The sequence below is a fragment of the Ruditapes philippinarum genome, unplaced genomic scaffold, assembly GCF_026571515.1.
Source record: "Ruditapes philippinarum isolate M1 unplaced genomic scaffold, ASM2657151v2 ctg1665_1_1_1_1, whole genome shotgun sequence".
Taxonomy (NCBI): Eukaryota; Metazoa; Mollusca; class Bivalvia; order Venerida; family Veneridae; genus Ruditapes; species Ruditapes philippinarum.
In genome coordinates this window covers 71,490-89,654 of record NW_026861357.1, presented here as the reverse complement: position 1 = coordinate 89,654, position 18,165 = coordinate 71,490, and the positions used below count along the sequence as shown (strand labels likewise).

Below are 18,165 nucleotides of genomic sequence, written 5' to 3'. Positions count from 1 at the left end.
GTGGCGCGCTACCATCATCTCAATATGGTGATCATTTCTGTATAATAGTCATAAAATCCGACTTCAAATAACAAAGTTATAGGCCGGACAAGATTTTGCTGCAAGATCATGCTGTGACCTTGACCTTTAAGGTAGCAACCCAAATTTGCACATGACACGTCGTCTCAATATGATGATCATTTCTGTAAAATAGTTGTAAAATCTGACTTCAAATAAGGAAGTTATGGGCCAGACACAAATTCAGGACGTACTAACGTACGGATTGATGGACAACCCGGAGACTATATGCTCCCCCAAATTTTTTTGAGGAGCATAATAAACTAAGGTTTGAGAAAAGTAAAAAGATTTAAGATTCAAGTAATAATTTACATGTTATGTGGGATAAAGTATTTATTACCATAATTTTTCTGCATTTCTACCACTGAAAGTACTATTTATGCTTATTTTGACCTATTTTGGTAATTTACTATGACATAGCAATCCTTGCTTGAAGCTTCATATGAATGTTACACAGATAAACAAATTCACTCATGATTAATAATTATGTCAACAATTATCCAACAACAAGAGCCGGTTGAACCGGGTGATGCTCCCTGAATAGGTTTTGGACACAGGAAGGTATACGTCTTGTTGTGTCAGAGTTATGTCACAAGCAAAGTTCAAAGTGTAAAAACAACCCAAATGTTGCGCGACACATTGTCTCAATATGGTAATCATTTCTGTGAAATAGTTGTAAAATCCGACTTCAAATAACAAAGTTATGGCCCGGACACAATTTTCCTGCAAGGCCTTGCTGTGACCTTGACCTTCAAGGTAGCCCCCCAAATATTGCACACGAAACATCATCTCAATATAATGATCATTTCTGTGAAAAAGTTGTAAAATCAAACTTCAAATAATGAAGTAATGGACCAGACACGATTTTGCTGCAAGGTCATGCCATGACCTTGACCTTCAAAGTAGCGACCCAAATGTTACGCCCGACAATTCGTCTCAATATGGTGATCATTTCTGTATAATAGTTTTAAAATCCGACTTCACATAACGAAGTTATGGACCGGAAACGATTTTGCTGCAAGGTCATGCTGTGACCTTAACCTTCAAGGTAGCGACCCAAATCTTGCGCGCGACACGTCGTCTCAATATGGTGATCATTTCTGTGAAATAGTTTTAAAATCCAACTTCAAATAACAAAGTGATGGACCAGACACGATTTTACTGCAAGGTCATGCTGTGACCTTGACCTTCAATGTAGCGACCCAAATCTTGCGCGCGACACGTCATCTTAATTTGGTGATCATTTCTGTGAAATAGTTTTAAAATCCGACTTCAAATATTGAAGTTATGGACCGGACACAATTTTGCTGCAAGGTCATGCTGTGACCTTGACCTTCAAGGTAGCGACCCAAATGTTAAGCGCGACACATCGTCTCAATATGGTGATTATTTCTGTGAAATAATTTTAAAATCCGACTCCAAATAACAAAGTTATGGGCCGGACACGAATTCGGGGCGTACGGACGGACGGACAACCCGACGACTTTATGCTCCCCCGAAATTTTTAGGCGAGCATAAAAATATCAATCTTCTTAAACAATAATTAAACATGCGTAATCTTTTCTTCACAAAAAATTACAGTTTTTTAACTTCTGATCAATAACGAGGGCACTGTAAAGGAGGAGCAATATACGCCTAAACCAAAATTGTTTGAGTTATCAATAATAATCTTTCAATTAGGAAAAAAAACAAGAGGGCCATGATGGCCCTAGATTGCTCACCTGACTTATCAAACTCATCCAAACAATTACCTAGACAAGCATTCTGACCAAGTCTCATGACAGGTGAGTCAAAAATGTGACCACTACAGTGTTTACAAGGATTATCCATATTTGAGCAGTGCATCCTAGTTTTTTACCCAGGTGACACATATTCAAACTTGACCTAGAAATCATCAAAACAAACTTTCAGACCGATTTCCAGGATACTTGGATCAAAACAGTAGCAACTAGAGTGTTAACAAGATTTTTCTATTTTTAGCTCCGGTGACCTAGTTTTACATGCGATTTCGAACTCATCCAAGCAATTACCTAGACAAGCATCCTGACCAAGTTTGATGATAATTGAGTCGAAAATGTGACCACTAGAATGTTAACAAGGTTGTTCCATATTTGGGCAGTGTGACCTAGTTTTTCATCCAAGATGACCTATGTTCGATCTTGACTTAGAAATCATCAAAACAAACTTTCAGACCAATTAACAGAATATTTGGATCACAACAGTAGCCACTAGAGTGTTAACAAGATTTTTCTATTTTTAGCTCCGGTGACCTAGTTTTTCATCCAAGATGTCCCATGTTCGATCTATTCCCAGCAATGACCTAGACAAGTTTCCTGACCAAGTTTGATGACAATTGAGTCAAAATTGTGACCACTAGAGTGTTAACAAGGTTTTTCTATTTTTAGCTCCTGTGACCTAGTTTTTCATCCGAGATGACCCATGTTCGAACTCATCCAAGCAATTGACTGGACAAGCATTCTGACCAAGTTTGATGATGATTGGTTCAAAAATGTGACCACTAGAGTGTTCACAAGGTTTTTCTATTTATAGCTCCTGTGACCTACTTTTTCATCAGAGATGACCCATGTTCAAACTCATTCAAGCTATCAACTAGATAAGCATCCTGACCAAGTTTGATGATGATTGATGCAAAAATGTGACCGCTAGAGTGTTAACAAGGTTTTTCTATTTATAGCTCCGGTGACCTAGTTTTTCATCCGAGATGACCCATATTCGAACTCATTCCGAGCTTTTATCTAAACAAGCATCCTGACAAAGTTTGATGATGATTGGGTCAAAAATGTGACCACTAGAGTGTTCACAAGGTTTTTCTATTTTTAGCTCCTGTGACCTAGTTTTTCATCAGAGATGACCCATGTTAAAACTCATCCAAGCAATTGACTGGACAAGCATTCTGACCAAGTTTGATGATGATTGGTTAAAAAATGTGACCACTAGAGTGTTCACAAGGTTTTTCTATTTTTAGCTCTTGTGACCTAGTTTTTCATCCGAGATGACCCATGTTCGAACTCATCCGAGCTTTCAACTAGATAAGCATCCTGACCAAGTTTGATGATGATTGAGGCAAAAATGCGACCGCTAGAGTGTTCACAAGCAATTGTGGACGTACGACGGACATTCACCGATCCTAAAAGCTCACCCTGAGCAAACTCAGGTGAGCTAAAAAAAAACATTTAAAAAACTTCACCAAAAGATTCTTACCTAAATTATTCTTTTAATACTAAATTAAGTGGAAGCATCTTAACCCTTGCTGCATGATTCATAAAACATTTATACAGGTCTGCTAGGCCATACTACATACCAAATATGTAAGCTCTGAGCACTGTAGTTTTCAACAAACAGATTTGATGTGTTTTCTAATACATCAATCTACATAAGGCATGGTGACCTCCAGGCCAGAGACAATATTGACCTCAGGGTTATGGTAAAGAAGACCATGGGCTTTTACAGTATAGGAATAAATAATTACAAGATATGTTAAAATACTAATTAACTAGAACTCCGCGAGTCAGATGTGTCGCCTTGTGAACAATGTAGTTTATGGGAAATGGCCAGGACAAAAATGAAATATGAAAAATAACAAAGGGCAATAACTAAAAAAATAATACGTGCAGAGCAGCAGTTTCTGTACACTGCACTTCTTATCAAATTCTATGATGTTTCAAGTCCATAGCTTTCATACTTGAGGAGAAATGACCAGGACAAAAATAAAGTAAGAAAATCAACAAAGGGCAATAACTCAAAAATAAGAAATGCAGAGTATCAGTTCTTATGCACTGCACTTCTTTTTAATGAGATCTATCATCCTATGAAGTTTCAAGTCCATAACTTTTATACTTTCGGAGAAATGGCCTGGACAAAAATTAAGTATGAAAATTAACAAAGGGCCATAACTCAAAAATTAAGAAATGCAGAGTACAGATTCTTGTGCACTGCACTTCTTAATAATGAGATCTATCATCCTATGAAGTTTCAAGTCCATAGCTTTTATACTTAAGGAGAAATGGCCCGGACAAATTTAAAGTATGAAAATAAACAAAGGGCAATAACTCAAAAAATAAGAAATGCAGAGTACCAGTTCTTGTGCACTGCACTTCTTCTTAATGAGACCTATCATCCTATGAAGTTTCAAGTCCATGGCTTTTATACATTAGGAGAAATGGCCTTACAAAAATAAAGTATGAAAATTAACAAAGGGCAATAACTCAAAAATTAGGAAAAACAGAGTACTGGTTCTTGTGCACTGCATTTCTTCTTAATGAGATCTATCATCCTATGAAGTTTCAAGTCCATAGCTTTTTTAGTTGAAGAGAAATGGCCCGGACAAAATTAAAGTATAAAAATTAACAAAGGGCAATAACTCCAAAAATAAGAACTGCAGAGTACCGGTCCTTGTGCACTGCACTTCGGGTTATTGAAAGAAGCATGCATACCAAGTTTGAAGTCAATCAGACTTATAGTGACTGAGTTATGCTCCGGACAAGCTTTAGGGGACGCCGACAACGACGCCGACACAGACGCCGCCGCCGACACCGCCGACAAAAGTAACCCCTATATGTCACCTTTTCAAGGCGACACAAAAACTGACTCCAAGAGGTACAGACTGAAGTGGTACACCGGGGTACAGACTGAAGTTTAATCAAAAGCATTCAACTAACTTTATTTAAATTCTTAGATATAAATATCTTTTTGTAATCAGCTTCTTTTTTTTCTTTTTCATTTCTTTATCTGGTTTTTAAACTAATTTTAACACATATTTGATCATATCTTGGCAATCAGTTTGACTCACAAGCTTTCCTGGATAACTAAACAGTCTATCTAAAAGATGTCTTAGTTATTTGCTAAATGAAAACCAACCATTAATCGTTTTCTTATCTTCTTTTCAATTTGTGTCATTAAATCATCTTCTGGACATGCCTCTACAGATGGCTTTTTACCCGTAAGTAGTTCTCTCATAACTGAAAATACCAAAGCATTAACAATATATTAGATTAACAGGAATAAATGCTTAAATACAAAAACTTTCTATAATCTGTGGAGGACAATCAATTTTGAAAATAGAATTTGAATTTTTTTTCCCGCTAATTTGATAAAACAAGAAGGCATTGATGGCCCTGAAATTTCTCACCTGTATATAGGCCCCCGGACGGGCCAATTTTAACCCAAAGCTTTTTATTTGAACAAACTTGGTAGACACAAATAAGAAGATGTTTCATGCTAAATATCTAAGCTCTAGACATTTGGGTTTTTTAAAAGAAGATTTTTTAAGTTTTAATATACACATAGGGAAAAAAAATGGCCTTCCCTTCTCTCCCCCCGGCAGGGCCAATTTTAACCCAACAGCTTTTATTTGAACAAACTTGGTAGACACCCATTAGAAGATGTTTCATGCTAAATATCTAAGCTGTACCTCTCTGAGTTTTTAAAAGAAGATTTTAAGTTTTAACTACATACATATAGGGAAAAACAACGACCCCCTGGGGCAGGGCCAATTTTGACCCCAGGGCATTTATTTGAACAAACATGGTAGAGACTCGCTAGAAGATGTTTCATGCCAAATATCTTAACTCTAACTTTTTGGGTTTTTTAAAAGAAGATTTTTTACGGTTTTTCTGGCAACCAGAGTTCTGCATGGAATTAAATTCTTTGAACAAATTTTAAAGATGACCACCAAAGGAACATTCCTGTGAAGTTTGGATGAAATCGGCTCAGTGATTTATGAAAAGAAGTCGTTAAAATTAAAAGTTTACAGATGCCGTGACCGGACGAAAAGGGATCACAAAAGCTCACTTTAAGACAGGTGAGCTAAAAACAACAGAACCACTGACCCTGGTGCCATGAATTTCACAATTTTTGGAGAAGACAGCCTCTCTCAGGGGCCATGAAATTTCACAATTTTTGTTCCCCTTTACCTATAGATACTTTATGCCAAAATTGATTGAAATTGGTTCAGTGGTTCTCAGGTGACCTCATAAAAAATCTAACAAGAAAAAAGTTGATTTGTGCTATAATTTCATTATTATTTCAAACTACATGCATAAAGAAAAGTTCCTCTTTTACAGTTAAAATGCCAACATAAGTCACTATTACCTTATAATTACCTAAGTCACCAAAAAAATCTTCTCAAATGGCAATGGTACGAGTTTGGCAGGTCAACTACTGGTTTTGTAAAATGTATAAAGCACTTACCTACGCCAAAATAACGGTAATCATCAAGTCTATCAATGATCTGTTGCTTTGTTAATTTTCCATAGCCAGGGTGGCATAATAACGTGTAGTTTTTGTATTGTCAACGCCAAATTTCATTTCACGTGCAAGGCCAAAATCAATTATTCTTGCGTTCAGAAATTCATCTAGCACAATATTTAAGGATTTAACATCTCTGTGAAATATCATTCCTCTGTAAATAAATAATGCATTATAGTAAAACTGATGAAAATGAATTTTCCAACACTTTATAAACATACACTAAAAACTTGATAATAAGCTACAGCTCATTATTACTTTTAGTAAAAGATTGTTACCTTATTTCCAAGGTCAGAATGTAACACAGTCTCACAAGCTTATTTCTGAAGGCATTTTATAAACATAGATTAAGTCTGTATTTGGTAGCCGGCACACAAGTTTTTACGGGTATAAGCTATGATATAAATTAACATTCCTGTATTATGCTTAAATGGAATCTGGACAATTCCCTTCCTGGACGATTCCCCTCTCATTTATTCTTGACAACCCGGACAATTCCCCTCCCATTATTTTAATAGGGTGAACAATTCTACTCCCTTTGTTTTTCAGCCTGCACAATTCCCCTTTCGTATCTTTCGTGGACAAAGCCCCTTCCTTTTTTACTTAGGAAATAGATATCAATTCTGAGTGCATTGTTGTAGAATAATGCACAGTTTGAGTTCAAATGCATAGTAATATAATCACAAAGGCAGATTATAGGCCTGAGTGATTAATTACACTACATTTGAACAAAAAACGTGCATTATTATACAATAATGCACGCAGAATTAATATCTATTTCCATTCTAACATGTCAAGAAAAGATATAATTATTATTATAAAGTTGGACTTAATGTTTTGTTGGTTTTTGTTTTCGCCTCAGAGTTTCCAATAGAAACGTTCTTAAAAGGCTGTTCCAGTGGGTTGAAAAAAAAAATGCGTTAAATCTACCGTGTGTAGAAGCATTTTGAGAATAATGAATTTTAAAAGCGTTGATTAAAAACTTTTTTTATTTTTTTATTTCAATCTGTATTTTTTCAAGCGAAAAACAAATTATCAAAAGTGAAATAAATGTTAATCTTAACTCGTTTGCGACATTAAAATAGCGTACTTGATTTGATTGTTTTGCACGTGCTGTTTGGCGCTACATTGTGACGTCACATAAACAACAATTTAAACATCTGTACAGCGTTAACCACTGAATTAAAGATATTGGTGTTCGAATTCATTTTCTAAGTTAGAACATTTTCTTTCATTCAAGATAGTTTTCACAACAAAATTCGACAAAAAATGTTTTTATTATCAGATTTTTCAAACAAAATGGGGCCCTCAATAAGAAAATACACAGGGAGATAATAAGAACGGCGAGTGCATGGTTGTAGAATAATGCAATGCTTCCGTCCTTCTTTGTTTATATAGAAAAATTTCCGATAGTGTTAGAATATATAATTAATTTAAAAGTTGTAATGAAAAAAGAACTGAAGTGATTAAATAAATGATACTTTTATATCATATCTTATCCTGAGTAAAACAATAACTATTACTCCATCTTCTGTATTTCAGAGTTATTTGTTCCCTTTGTTCCTTTTCTTTGTCGGATGCATAACTTAGAAACTTATGTTTGGAATTCAAAGCAACTTCATACAATGGTCAAGCATTATGAAAGGAAGTGCAAATAGAGACAGTTTAGTGTATCTTATTGTTAAATTCTCTCCTCCAGGGATGGAAATCAGAATTGCTTCATAACATTTACAAGAAAAGGGTTTCTTTTTTTCTAATATTTTTCTATTGAAGTGACTGATATTAAACTAGAACTATCGCTGAATGCGATTCATACCCCCACCAATGTAAATATATATTGTCAAATCATGTTCAAAACAGTTACAAATCCAATGTTCTAAAACAAACAAAAGCAATGGAGTTAAGAACATAGCATAATTATGTTAAAATGTAATTAAGAGTGGAAAAACTTTGCATACTGAGCTTACCTGTGACCCTTACATAACTAATGTGTCATAATGTGTCATAATTCAATGGAATTGTAGAATTTTCGTCATCTGAGTTTGCTTTTAACAATTCATATAAATTTTAAGTTTCAAGTAAATATCTGTTCTAGTTTAAGAAATATCATAGTAAATAAATTTAAAGACATAAAAATGGACTTAACTTTGTCAAAATACAATACAAAGTTATCCCCCCCACACTTTTTTTAGTTATGAAACTTGACCTGCATATCTTACTTGCGACACTTTGCATATACAGTCGAGACAGCCTTAGCGACCCCCTGATTTCAACGACTCCCTGTCTTATCCGACCTTGTTTCAGTACTCCCAACGTATTTTTCTATATAAATGGTCTGAATTAAACGACTCCGTCATATGTGACAAGTGACCCTAATTGTCTGGTCCCATTGCAATGTTTTGTCTGATTTAAATGACTTTTACACCTTTTATTTGTCCGTTAATCAGATAAATAATACCTATTTTAACAGCCAGAGGGCCAAAATAATTAAGTCCAATTATAATCCAGTAGCAAACAAACTCTACACACCTAGGCTCTATTACACAGTTAACATGTATACAGGTATCGAGTGACGTAGCGTCTGTTCCCTAGTGCCAAATATGGTAAGCATGCTGCAATCGCTGTGTGTGTAATGTACATAATGATACGAGTAAACTGGATTAAGACTTATGTCAGATTTTTTTTTTTTATAAATTATAGAGTGCCAACGGAAGATTTTTTTAAGGCAGCATTTTTTTTAATTTACCTTTATATGGCTGCATAATTAATACGGAAAAAATATTGATACCAAACCAGAAAAAGCTTTGGATATAGATATTGTTTAACTTTTACAAGTATGATATTTATTTCAATGATTTGAATGCATCAAATTCCAGTTTATTTTATACTACAGTGGAGCCTTGCTAATCCGAACCCTTCTAATCCGGAATCCTTTCTTATCCGAACGAAGTGCCCGGTCCCGATTTTATTCGTTCTATTTTCAATAGTTAAAAACCTTTCGGATCCGGAACCTGTCTACTTCGAATTCCGGACGATTTTTTTAATTTTTGTTCTTATTTTACTATAAAATTTACCTCTCGGATCCGAACAGATTTTGCCAAATGTCACACCTTCATTCAAAATAACAAATAATCGCACATCTTTCAGGTGTAAACATTCACCAAACTGATAAGTGTTATTTCGCTTAATGGGTGAAACGTATGTTCTGTGAAGGTGTGAAAATTACACTTATATTGCCTTGATATCTTCTATAATTGCTTAATTGATTGTTTTTCGTCAGCTTCTATAAATATTTTGATATAGTTCAAAAGAAATATCTTTTAATCCTTTGTAATGGATTTAATGATACGTGATTAAGTAATGAAAATTAATGGAAACTGTCAGTGAATTCGGATAGTCGCTGATTCGGATATGAGTAAACAACAATTGACAAATGCTGGTACGAATATTCAATCATGTCTCGGCCTCCTGTTTAACATCGTAGGTTAACTTACGCTTGAGGACATAATATTTTTGCTTATTTATTTATATTTATTTCTTTATTTTTGTATTCACATGTATTAAAATGAACGATAAAAGACTGCAAAATTAAAATATCTAAATTGCAATTTCAAATGCATTCCCGTTTTCTTTCCTTACACTATTTTGCAAATAACATGAAAAAACATGTAAAAAAAACCTTCTAATTCGGAAACCTTTCTGATCCGGAAACCTTTCTAATCCGAACTTTTCTTCTGGTCCGGACGAGTTCGGATTAGACAGGTTCCACTGTATAAAGATTCAATTTAAATCTTAATACAAAAAATAAAATTAAATTTTATATGATATACATGCGAATATATTTGTTTTACATGGATTCTTATTTATTTTATTTACATCAAACATTTTAAGAATACCTATGTTTATTTGCAATTGGTTAAATATTATTCCTTCACACAGTTAAGTCACAATGGTATATAGACAGATAGATGGTATTTAAATTTAATTTTCTTGAGACTGTATTAAGAGACTCCCTGTCATATGTGATCTTTTTCTGAAGATCCCTTGGAAAGTCACATATGACAGTCTCGACTGTATTTGAAGTTTCAAATGATTTAGAAATATTCAAGTACATATTAAAATTTCAGAACATTTTCTAAGTCAATTTTTGACCTTTAAGTGTAACCTTGACCTTAAGCTGGCACAAAGGTAAGATGGGATCTGCACATAACCTTGTTGAGATGAACATTTGAGTAAAGTTTGAAGAAAATTCTTCCCATTAGTATAGAATTTATAGAGTGGACACAACATATTGTCTAGTATTGATTGTATGTAAATTTAAAGACTTAAAAAGGGGCATAACTTTGTCAAAATGCAATACAGAGTTATAAAACTTGACCTGCACATCTTACTTGTGACACCTCATATACCTTTTAAGTTCAAAGCAAATACATGTGCTAGTTTCAGAAAAATTCAAGTACATGTTAAAATTTCAGAACATTTTCTAAGTCAATTTTTGACCTTCAAGTGTGACCTTGACCTTAAGCTGGCACAAAGGTAAGATGGGATCTGCACATAACCTTGTTGAGATGAACATTTGAGTAAAGTTTGAAGAAAATTCTTCCCATTAGTATAGAATTTATAGAGCTGACACAACCTATTATCTAATATTTGATTGTATGTAAATTTGAAGACTTAACTAGAACTATCACTTAATGTGATTAATACCCCCACAAGACTGCTTCAGAAATGAGGATGTTACTAGTAACAGGATACCTTGTAAAAGAATTGAAATATAGAGTTATGGTTGTGGGCAATTAAAGATAGTTGTGGTTCTTGTATTTTCTCATTTCCTTTCAATGTGGTTGGCCATTGATGAAGTTTTATTGAATTACTCTGTAATAAGTCCAGAAAGACAAGGAAAAGAAACAAAGGGCAATAACTCTATAAATACTGAAGATGGAGTTATATCTCTTGTGCACTGCACTTCCTTTTATTGTGCTTGACCATTGTATGAAGTTGTTTTGAATTCCAACCAGTACGTTTTAAGTTATGCTCCAGACAAGGAAAAGTATCAAAGGGCAGTAACTCTGTATTTTGTCAAAATGGAGTTATGGTTCTTGTGCACTGCACTTCCTTTTAATGTCCTTGACAACTGTATGAAGTGGTATTGAATTTCAAACAGTAGTTTTCAAATTATGCTCTGGACAAGGAAAAGTAACAAAGGGCAATTACTCTGTAATTAGTCAAGATAGAGTTATAGTTCTTGTGCACTGCACTTCCTCTCAATGTGCTTGACCATTGTATGAAGTAATATTGAATTCCAACTATTAGTCTTCAAGTTATGCTCCGGACAAAAAAAGCAATGGAAAAGTAACAAAGGGCAATAACTCTGTAATTAGTCAAGATGGAGTTATAGTTCTTGTGCACTGCACTTCCCCTTATTGTGCTTGACCATTGTATGAAGTTGTTTTGAATTCCAACCAGTAGTTTTCAAGTCATGCTCTGGACAAGGAAAAGTAACAAAGGGCAGTAACTCTGTAATAAGTCAAGATGGAGTTATGGTTTTTGTGCACTGCACTTCCTCTCAATGAGCTTGACCATAGTATTAAGTTATAATGAATTCCAACAATTAGTCTTCAAGTTATGGTCCGGACAAAAGAAAGCAATGGAAAAGTAACAAAGGGCAATAACTCTGTAATTAGTCAAGATGGAGTTATGGTTCTTGTGCACTGCACTTTCTCTCAATGTGCTTGACCATTGTATGTAGTTATATTGAATTCCAACCATTAGTCTTCAAGTTATGGTCCGGAAAAAAGAAAGGAATGGAAAAGTAACAAAGGGCAATAACTCTGTAATTACTTTAGATAGAGTTATGGTTCTTGTGCACTGCACTTCCCCTTATTGTGTTTGACAATTGTATGAAGTTGTTTTGAATTCCAACCAGTAGTTTTCAAGTTATGCCCCTGACAAAGAAAAGTAACAAAGGGCAATAACTCTGTAATTAGTCAAGATAGAGTTATGGTTCTTGTGCACTGCACTTCCTCTCAATGTGCTTGACCATTGTGTGTAGTTATATTGAATTCCAATCATTAGTCTTCAAGTTATGCTCCGGACAAGGAAAATGCAACGGACGTCTGGACCGACCGACCGACCGACCGCACGCCCGACCGACCGACCACCGGGTGACTCCTATATACCCCCCCAAACTTCATTTTTGGGGGTATAAAAAGGGGAATAACTTTGTCCAAATGCAATACAGAATTATGAAACTTGACCTACATATCTTAATTGTGACACTTCATATATATTTTAGGTTTCAAGCAAATACCTTTTCGGGGCGTCCGTGGCCGAGTGGTTAAGATCGTTTACTTCAAACCACTTGCCCCTCACCGCTGTGGGTTCGAATCCCCACAGGGATTTTGGATTCTTTCATGTGAGGAAGCTATCCAGCTAACTTACGGAACGTTGGTGGTTCTACTCAGGTGCCCGTTCGTGCCTGAAATAATGCATGGAAGGGCACCTGAGGTCTTCCTCCACCAGTAAAGCTGGAACGTCGCGATATGACCTATACTGTGTCGATGTGACGTAAAAACCCAAAACAAACAAAAACAAACAAAAAATACCTTTTCTAGTTTCAGAAATATTCAAATACATGTTAAAATTTAAGAATATTCTCTAAGTCAATTTTTGACCTTCAAGTGTGACTTTGACCTTAAAGCCAAGATCGAAGAAAATCTTTAGTTTAGGACTTACAGATACTGTCTAATATTTGATTGTTTGATATTTGACCTATAATTGTGACCTTGACCTTGAGCTGACACATGGGCAACATGGGTACTGCACATCCCCTTCTTGAGGTGAACATTTGAGCCAAATTTGAAGAAAATCTTTCAATTAGTGTGGGACTTACAGAGCGGACACGGCATACTGTTTAATATTTGATTGTTTGATATTTGACCTTCAATTGTGACCTTGACCTTGAGCTGACACATGGGCAACATGGGTACTGCACATCCCCTTTTTGAGGTGAACATTTGAGCCAAATTTGAAGAAAATCTTTTAATTAGTGTAGGACTTACAGAGCGGACACGACATACTGTTTAATATTTGATTGTTTGATATTTGACCTTCAATTGTGACCTTGACCTTGAGCTGACACATGGGCAACATGGGTTCTGCAAATCCCCTTGTTGAGGTGAACATTTGAGCTAAGCTTGAAGAAAATCTTTTAATTAGTGTAGGACTAACAGAGCAGACACGACATACTGTCTAATATTTGATTGTTTGATATTTGACCTTCAATTGGTGACTTTGACCTTGAGCTGACACATGGGCAACATGGGTTCTGCACATCCCCTTGTTGAGGTGAACATTTGAGCCAAGGTTGAAGAAAATCCTTCAATTGCTATAGGATACATTCAAGTTTCAAGTTAAAGACAATCTATTTAAAAATAACAAAGTTTCAGCCACTTATAGCAAAATTCAAGCAAAAAGTAAAATTTAGACATTCAAGCTTCATGTTTTGCCCCAGGAACAGACACTTGTAAAGAGACCATGATGATGATAATTATTCAATATAGAGAAGTAGCGTCTTACTTTCCTATTAAGTATTGTGTCCAGATTTTACTTACTTTAACAAAAATATATAAGTTAGGACAGAGATATTTAATTTAGCCCTTACCTGATCTCAGGAATCGCTGTGTGTAGAAAGTCTATAGCTGAAGCTATCTGGAACATATTCCTTAATCTTTGGAATGCATCTAGCTTTGGTGGTTTACCACTGGCAATCCACTTGTTGTCCTCTTCAATGGCATGATTTAGATTTCCATTTACCATAAACGGGGAAAGAAAATAAAAGTTACTGAAATAGAAAATAAAGATTGTGCATATGATACAAGTCATAGTATCTTAAAGGCCTGAAACAAAAGATTGCCAATTTGTGACAAATACACTCATCATAAAAGCTCAGTCTCACAAAAAAAAAATCCACAATTCATGATAACTTAATAATCAATATTAACATTATTTGATAATATCTAATCATACCTTTGACATTTGCATGTGACCTTGACCCTTGCCAGAATTTGTAGAAGTTGGCTCTGGACAAACAATAAACTATTTTTTGTATGTCCTTGATGTTTAATCTAGAGACCTGCATCATGTACACAACTTAGTCTCATGGTGGTGAAAATTTGTGTCAATGAATACTAAAATTCCTCAATGCAATGTATATGATTATTATTCACCAAACAAACCATAATGCCGCTTATATGTTGCCTGCCCATCAGGGATGATGCCATAATATTTTTCACATTTTTATTTCTATTGTCGTATGGTATAATAATAAAACAAAATAGAAAATTAAATACTTTGAATTCTCCTGTATCCCAAACAGAGGAACAATCCCATAATGCATTGCTCTGGCACACAGTTTTTCCTGAAATAGATAATATGATAATCTGATTTGTAGGTACAATAATCAATTCTCACGTTTGCCTTTTGTAAACATTAACTTTCACCAGTTAAAAATAGTCAGTAAAACAGTAAAAAAAAGTTTACTGGTAAAAAAAAATTTACTGTCTCTGCCATAGATTGAAATTTTGTAATGATTTAACATCAAGTTAATGTTTTAAGTTGCATTTGCAACTGAAAATCATTCAGGCTTTAGAACTTGTTTAAAGTAAGAGAAAAGACAAGAAGATTTAAAGATACTGCTAAACTTTGTTCGCTTAAACTCGGATCCCTCGAATACCTTCTTTTGAACTCATCGCCCAGTTCCAGAAAAATTCTTTTTTAATATGTATTGTTTTACAACTCGGATCGCTCAAACACCTATGGTCTGAACTCTTGAACCTGATCTATGATCCTTTGGCAGAAATATTGTGAAAATCACACAAAAAGACAAAAAAAGTTGTGGGTCGACAGTTCTGAATTAGAGACAGTTGGCGTCACATCGTGATCGTGATAAAGACAATTAAGGTTAATTGATACAAAATTAGGTGTTGTTTGTTATGATAATATTGTTCATTTGCCATCTTTAGTATCAATACAATTAAAATATATTGAGAAGTAAGTTAAATGTGCAAAAGTCAATAAATGACGTTTCCCTGGCAAACGTTCATACACAGCTTCTTGGTTCATGTAACATGACTATTGTAACCATTTTGTTGCTTAATTTATCTACTGGTTTTATAGAATGATACTTGTACGTGTTTATTTTAGTAAATCATTAGACTACAAATAGATGCTGCTGAAAATTATTTTTTTTAAAAATTATCCATGAATTCATGTTTAAACTAACACTGACCTCATTGAAAATTTTGAAAGTGTGAAGAATTGTTAAAACCAGAGAGCCATAATGGCTTTCTCAGATTGGTCACTCGAGATTCTTGACTTAGAAAAATTCAAAGTTATTCAATGCAGAAATAAGTCGTTGAGTCAACCTTCATTAGGACAGGAACACTTTTAACTATCAAACCAAGCCAATTATGACCTGAGGGCCCATGGTTTACGGAACTTTTGTAAAAAGCTAGAAGATGTTGCTACATAACAAATATCTATATACTATGTACACAAAAGCATATTGCCCAGATATATTTTGGAACTAATCAAACTCTAGTAAAAACATAATTTATGAAACATACGCTTGTGAGGGATCTCAGTTTTTGCACTTTTAAATCTTTATCGTTCCTATCTGGTCCATCACTCTCTATCGCCACTTTTTTCAAAACCAGTTGCATATCAATCCCTGGAACCTTTTCTCTTGCTAAAAAAAAGGAGACAACTACTTTAAAGCAACCTTGAAATCTTAAAAAAAATGGTAAAACTCATCACAACTTGTTTCAAAGTACCTTATATCACATATCACTACGACACTGGAGTGTAATAAAGCCATTTAATGAAAACAATATTTCACTAGTGTTGTAACACTTTGATGTGACATCATTTGCGTTACATACAAATATAGTGTTAAAGCGCGCTAATGTTAGCCTTATTAAGTGTGACCTTGACCTTTAAATTGATATAGCACTATTATGTCCAACACATTAATGCATTTTGACCTTTGAGCTACAGACCTAAATCACACTAAGATTCATTGTCCCAATGTGCTACCTATTTATACAAAATAGCTTTAAAAAATCTTTTCATAAATGACAAAATCAAGGACCAGTGAGACCCCAAGTTGGGACAGACGAATGGAAGGACGGACACTATAATAACTATATGCCTCCAAATCAAACAAAATATCTGTGGCAGTATTTAGAATAAAAATACTTACATACATAAATTTCTCCAAATCCTCCTTTGAGACCAGGCTTCTTATCAGATAGTTCAAGTAAATCTTTCACATTTTGTTCATTTAAATTCTTGAGCCTTCCTTTTGGTTCATCATCACAATCAAAAATCTTTTTCACTCTTTCATTTCTTTCTTCAATGATTCTGACTGTAGTATCATGTTTCCGAGAAGCTAATGGTCTTGAATTTAATTCTACTACCACATTTGGATCCGGAAGTGGAGTCGCGTCTGTATCATCATTACCTTTCTTCTGTTTGATTTGAGTCTCTATTTTATTAACTTCCTTTTTAATGATATCTAAAGAGGAATTTAGCATTTTATCAGGGTCTTCTTTTCCAGCATTTGCTACAACTAATGGAGAAGATGTTGCCCCTCCAGTTGGACGTGCTGGTGTAAAAGTGGCTTGCTGTTGACGTAAATTCTGAGCAATTTCTCTTTCCAAAGAATGTCTACGACCTGCATCCGTCTCATCCATGCGCATGCCTCCTATATCGTTCTGATTCCCAAGTGCATTATCATTTTCTTCATCTTTTTGGTTGTTTTTTGAATCTGACACTAAATAATTGCCACTCACATCAGCCTGTATTCCCCCATAAGCACCATCATCATCTTTTTCATCTTTTTTCTTGTCTTTAAAATCACTTCCACCCGAATCATTTTTTATTCCTGTTGGTAACTGACTTGGCTGATCAGACACAAATTGTTCTGATTGCCTTTCTGATGAACTCTCTCCATCAGAATCAGAGCCAACTTCATCATAACGATGATTTTTCTTTACTTCACCATGTTGTACTTGATAAATCTGAGATTCGATAGGAGGAATTTGTTGGAAACTTTTGTAAGTTGGATCAAGGACTTCTTTGTCACTTGTTAGCCCTTTATCCCCAACATTTACCCCTGGATCCATAAGCATGTCCTTTCTGGGGAAACTTTTCCCAGATAAATCAGGACCATATTCATTACTATACAACTCTCCTGTTCTGCGAGTCGTGCCAAGTTCTCCTTGCATTGCCTCCAAGCTTGGATTATACTTTAGATTTGGCTGATTTTTGTCAGGATCACTTTCTACAGTTACTTTTGTAGAGACATCTTTTGGCTTAGACCCATGTTCTTTTGAAGTTGGAGCAATGTCTAATTTGCTCAAAAGCATTTCAGTTTCCCTTTCTGCGAATGTCTGCTTTTCTTCTGATGTATTTCTTGCCTTCCCTTCATCAACTTTCCTATCATTAATAAGATTCAGTAAGTATTGTGTATTTGTAAAAGCATTGAGAAGAGCTACAATTACTTTCATTTAATAGTAAGCACACATTAGGTTGATGACTTCTACATTACATTACAATTGCATAATGAAAATTGATCAAATTATGATAACTCTTGAACTAACATTTCAATCACATCTGATTGCATTCAAAGTAGTGCACAGATAATGCAAATCAGAACAAACACTGACACATCTTTTTACATACAATCATGAGGACAGTTAGAAAACATGATGACTATGTATTTCAAAATAACCAGGGAAGCCAAATTCAATTGTCCCTATTGCTCAGGTTGTCCAACAG

At 34.7% G+C, this 18,165-nt stretch overlaps 2 protein-coding genes across 2 annotated transcripts in view; both read right to left on the bottom strand.

The window, feature by feature from the left end:
* The window catches only part of LOC132715356 (uncharacterized), a 47,934-nt gene extending 41,526 nt beyond the window's left edge, over nt 1–6,408 (bottom strand). Inside the window, exons 1-2 of the mRNA XM_060698347.1 lie at nt 6,268–6,408; nt 4,936–5,036 (exon numbers count right to left, since the gene is read on the bottom strand). Of these exons, the coding sequence (XP_060554330.1) occupies nt 4,936–5,034 (99 nt within the window). The 5' untranslated portion in view covers nt 5,035–5,036; nt 6,268–6,408. The remainder of the gene's footprint in view (nt 1–4,935; nt 5,037–6,267) is intronic.
* On the bottom strand, nt 6,319–17,894 carry LOC132715355 (serine/threonine-protein kinase pakF-like). The gene is made up of 5 exons (XM_060698345.1): nt 16,586–17,894; nt 15,921–16,072; nt 14,676–14,743; nt 13,988–14,167; nt 6,319–6,478 (listed from the first exon to the last, which is right to left on the bottom strand). The coding sequence occupies exons 1-5, from the start codon at nt 17,892–17,894 to the stop codon at nt 6,319–6,321; spliced, it is 1,869 nt and encodes a 622-aa protein (XP_060554328.1).
* Between the last annotated feature and the right edge of the window lie 271 nt (nt 17,895–18,165).

Coding starts and splice junctions, on each gene's coding strand:
- LOC132715355 (XM_060698345.1), bottom strand. CDS start 17,894: ATGAAAGTAATTGTAGCTCTTCTCAATGCTTTTACAAATACACAATAC. Junction 16,073..16,585: donor ATTTGGAGAAATTTATGTAT/GTAAGTATTTTT, acceptor CCTTTTTTTTAG/CAAGAGAAAAGGTTCCAGGG. Junction 6,479..13,987: donor ACAGCGATTCCTGAGATCAG/GTAAGGGCTAAA, acceptor ATTTATTTACAG/AGGAATGATATTTCACAGAG.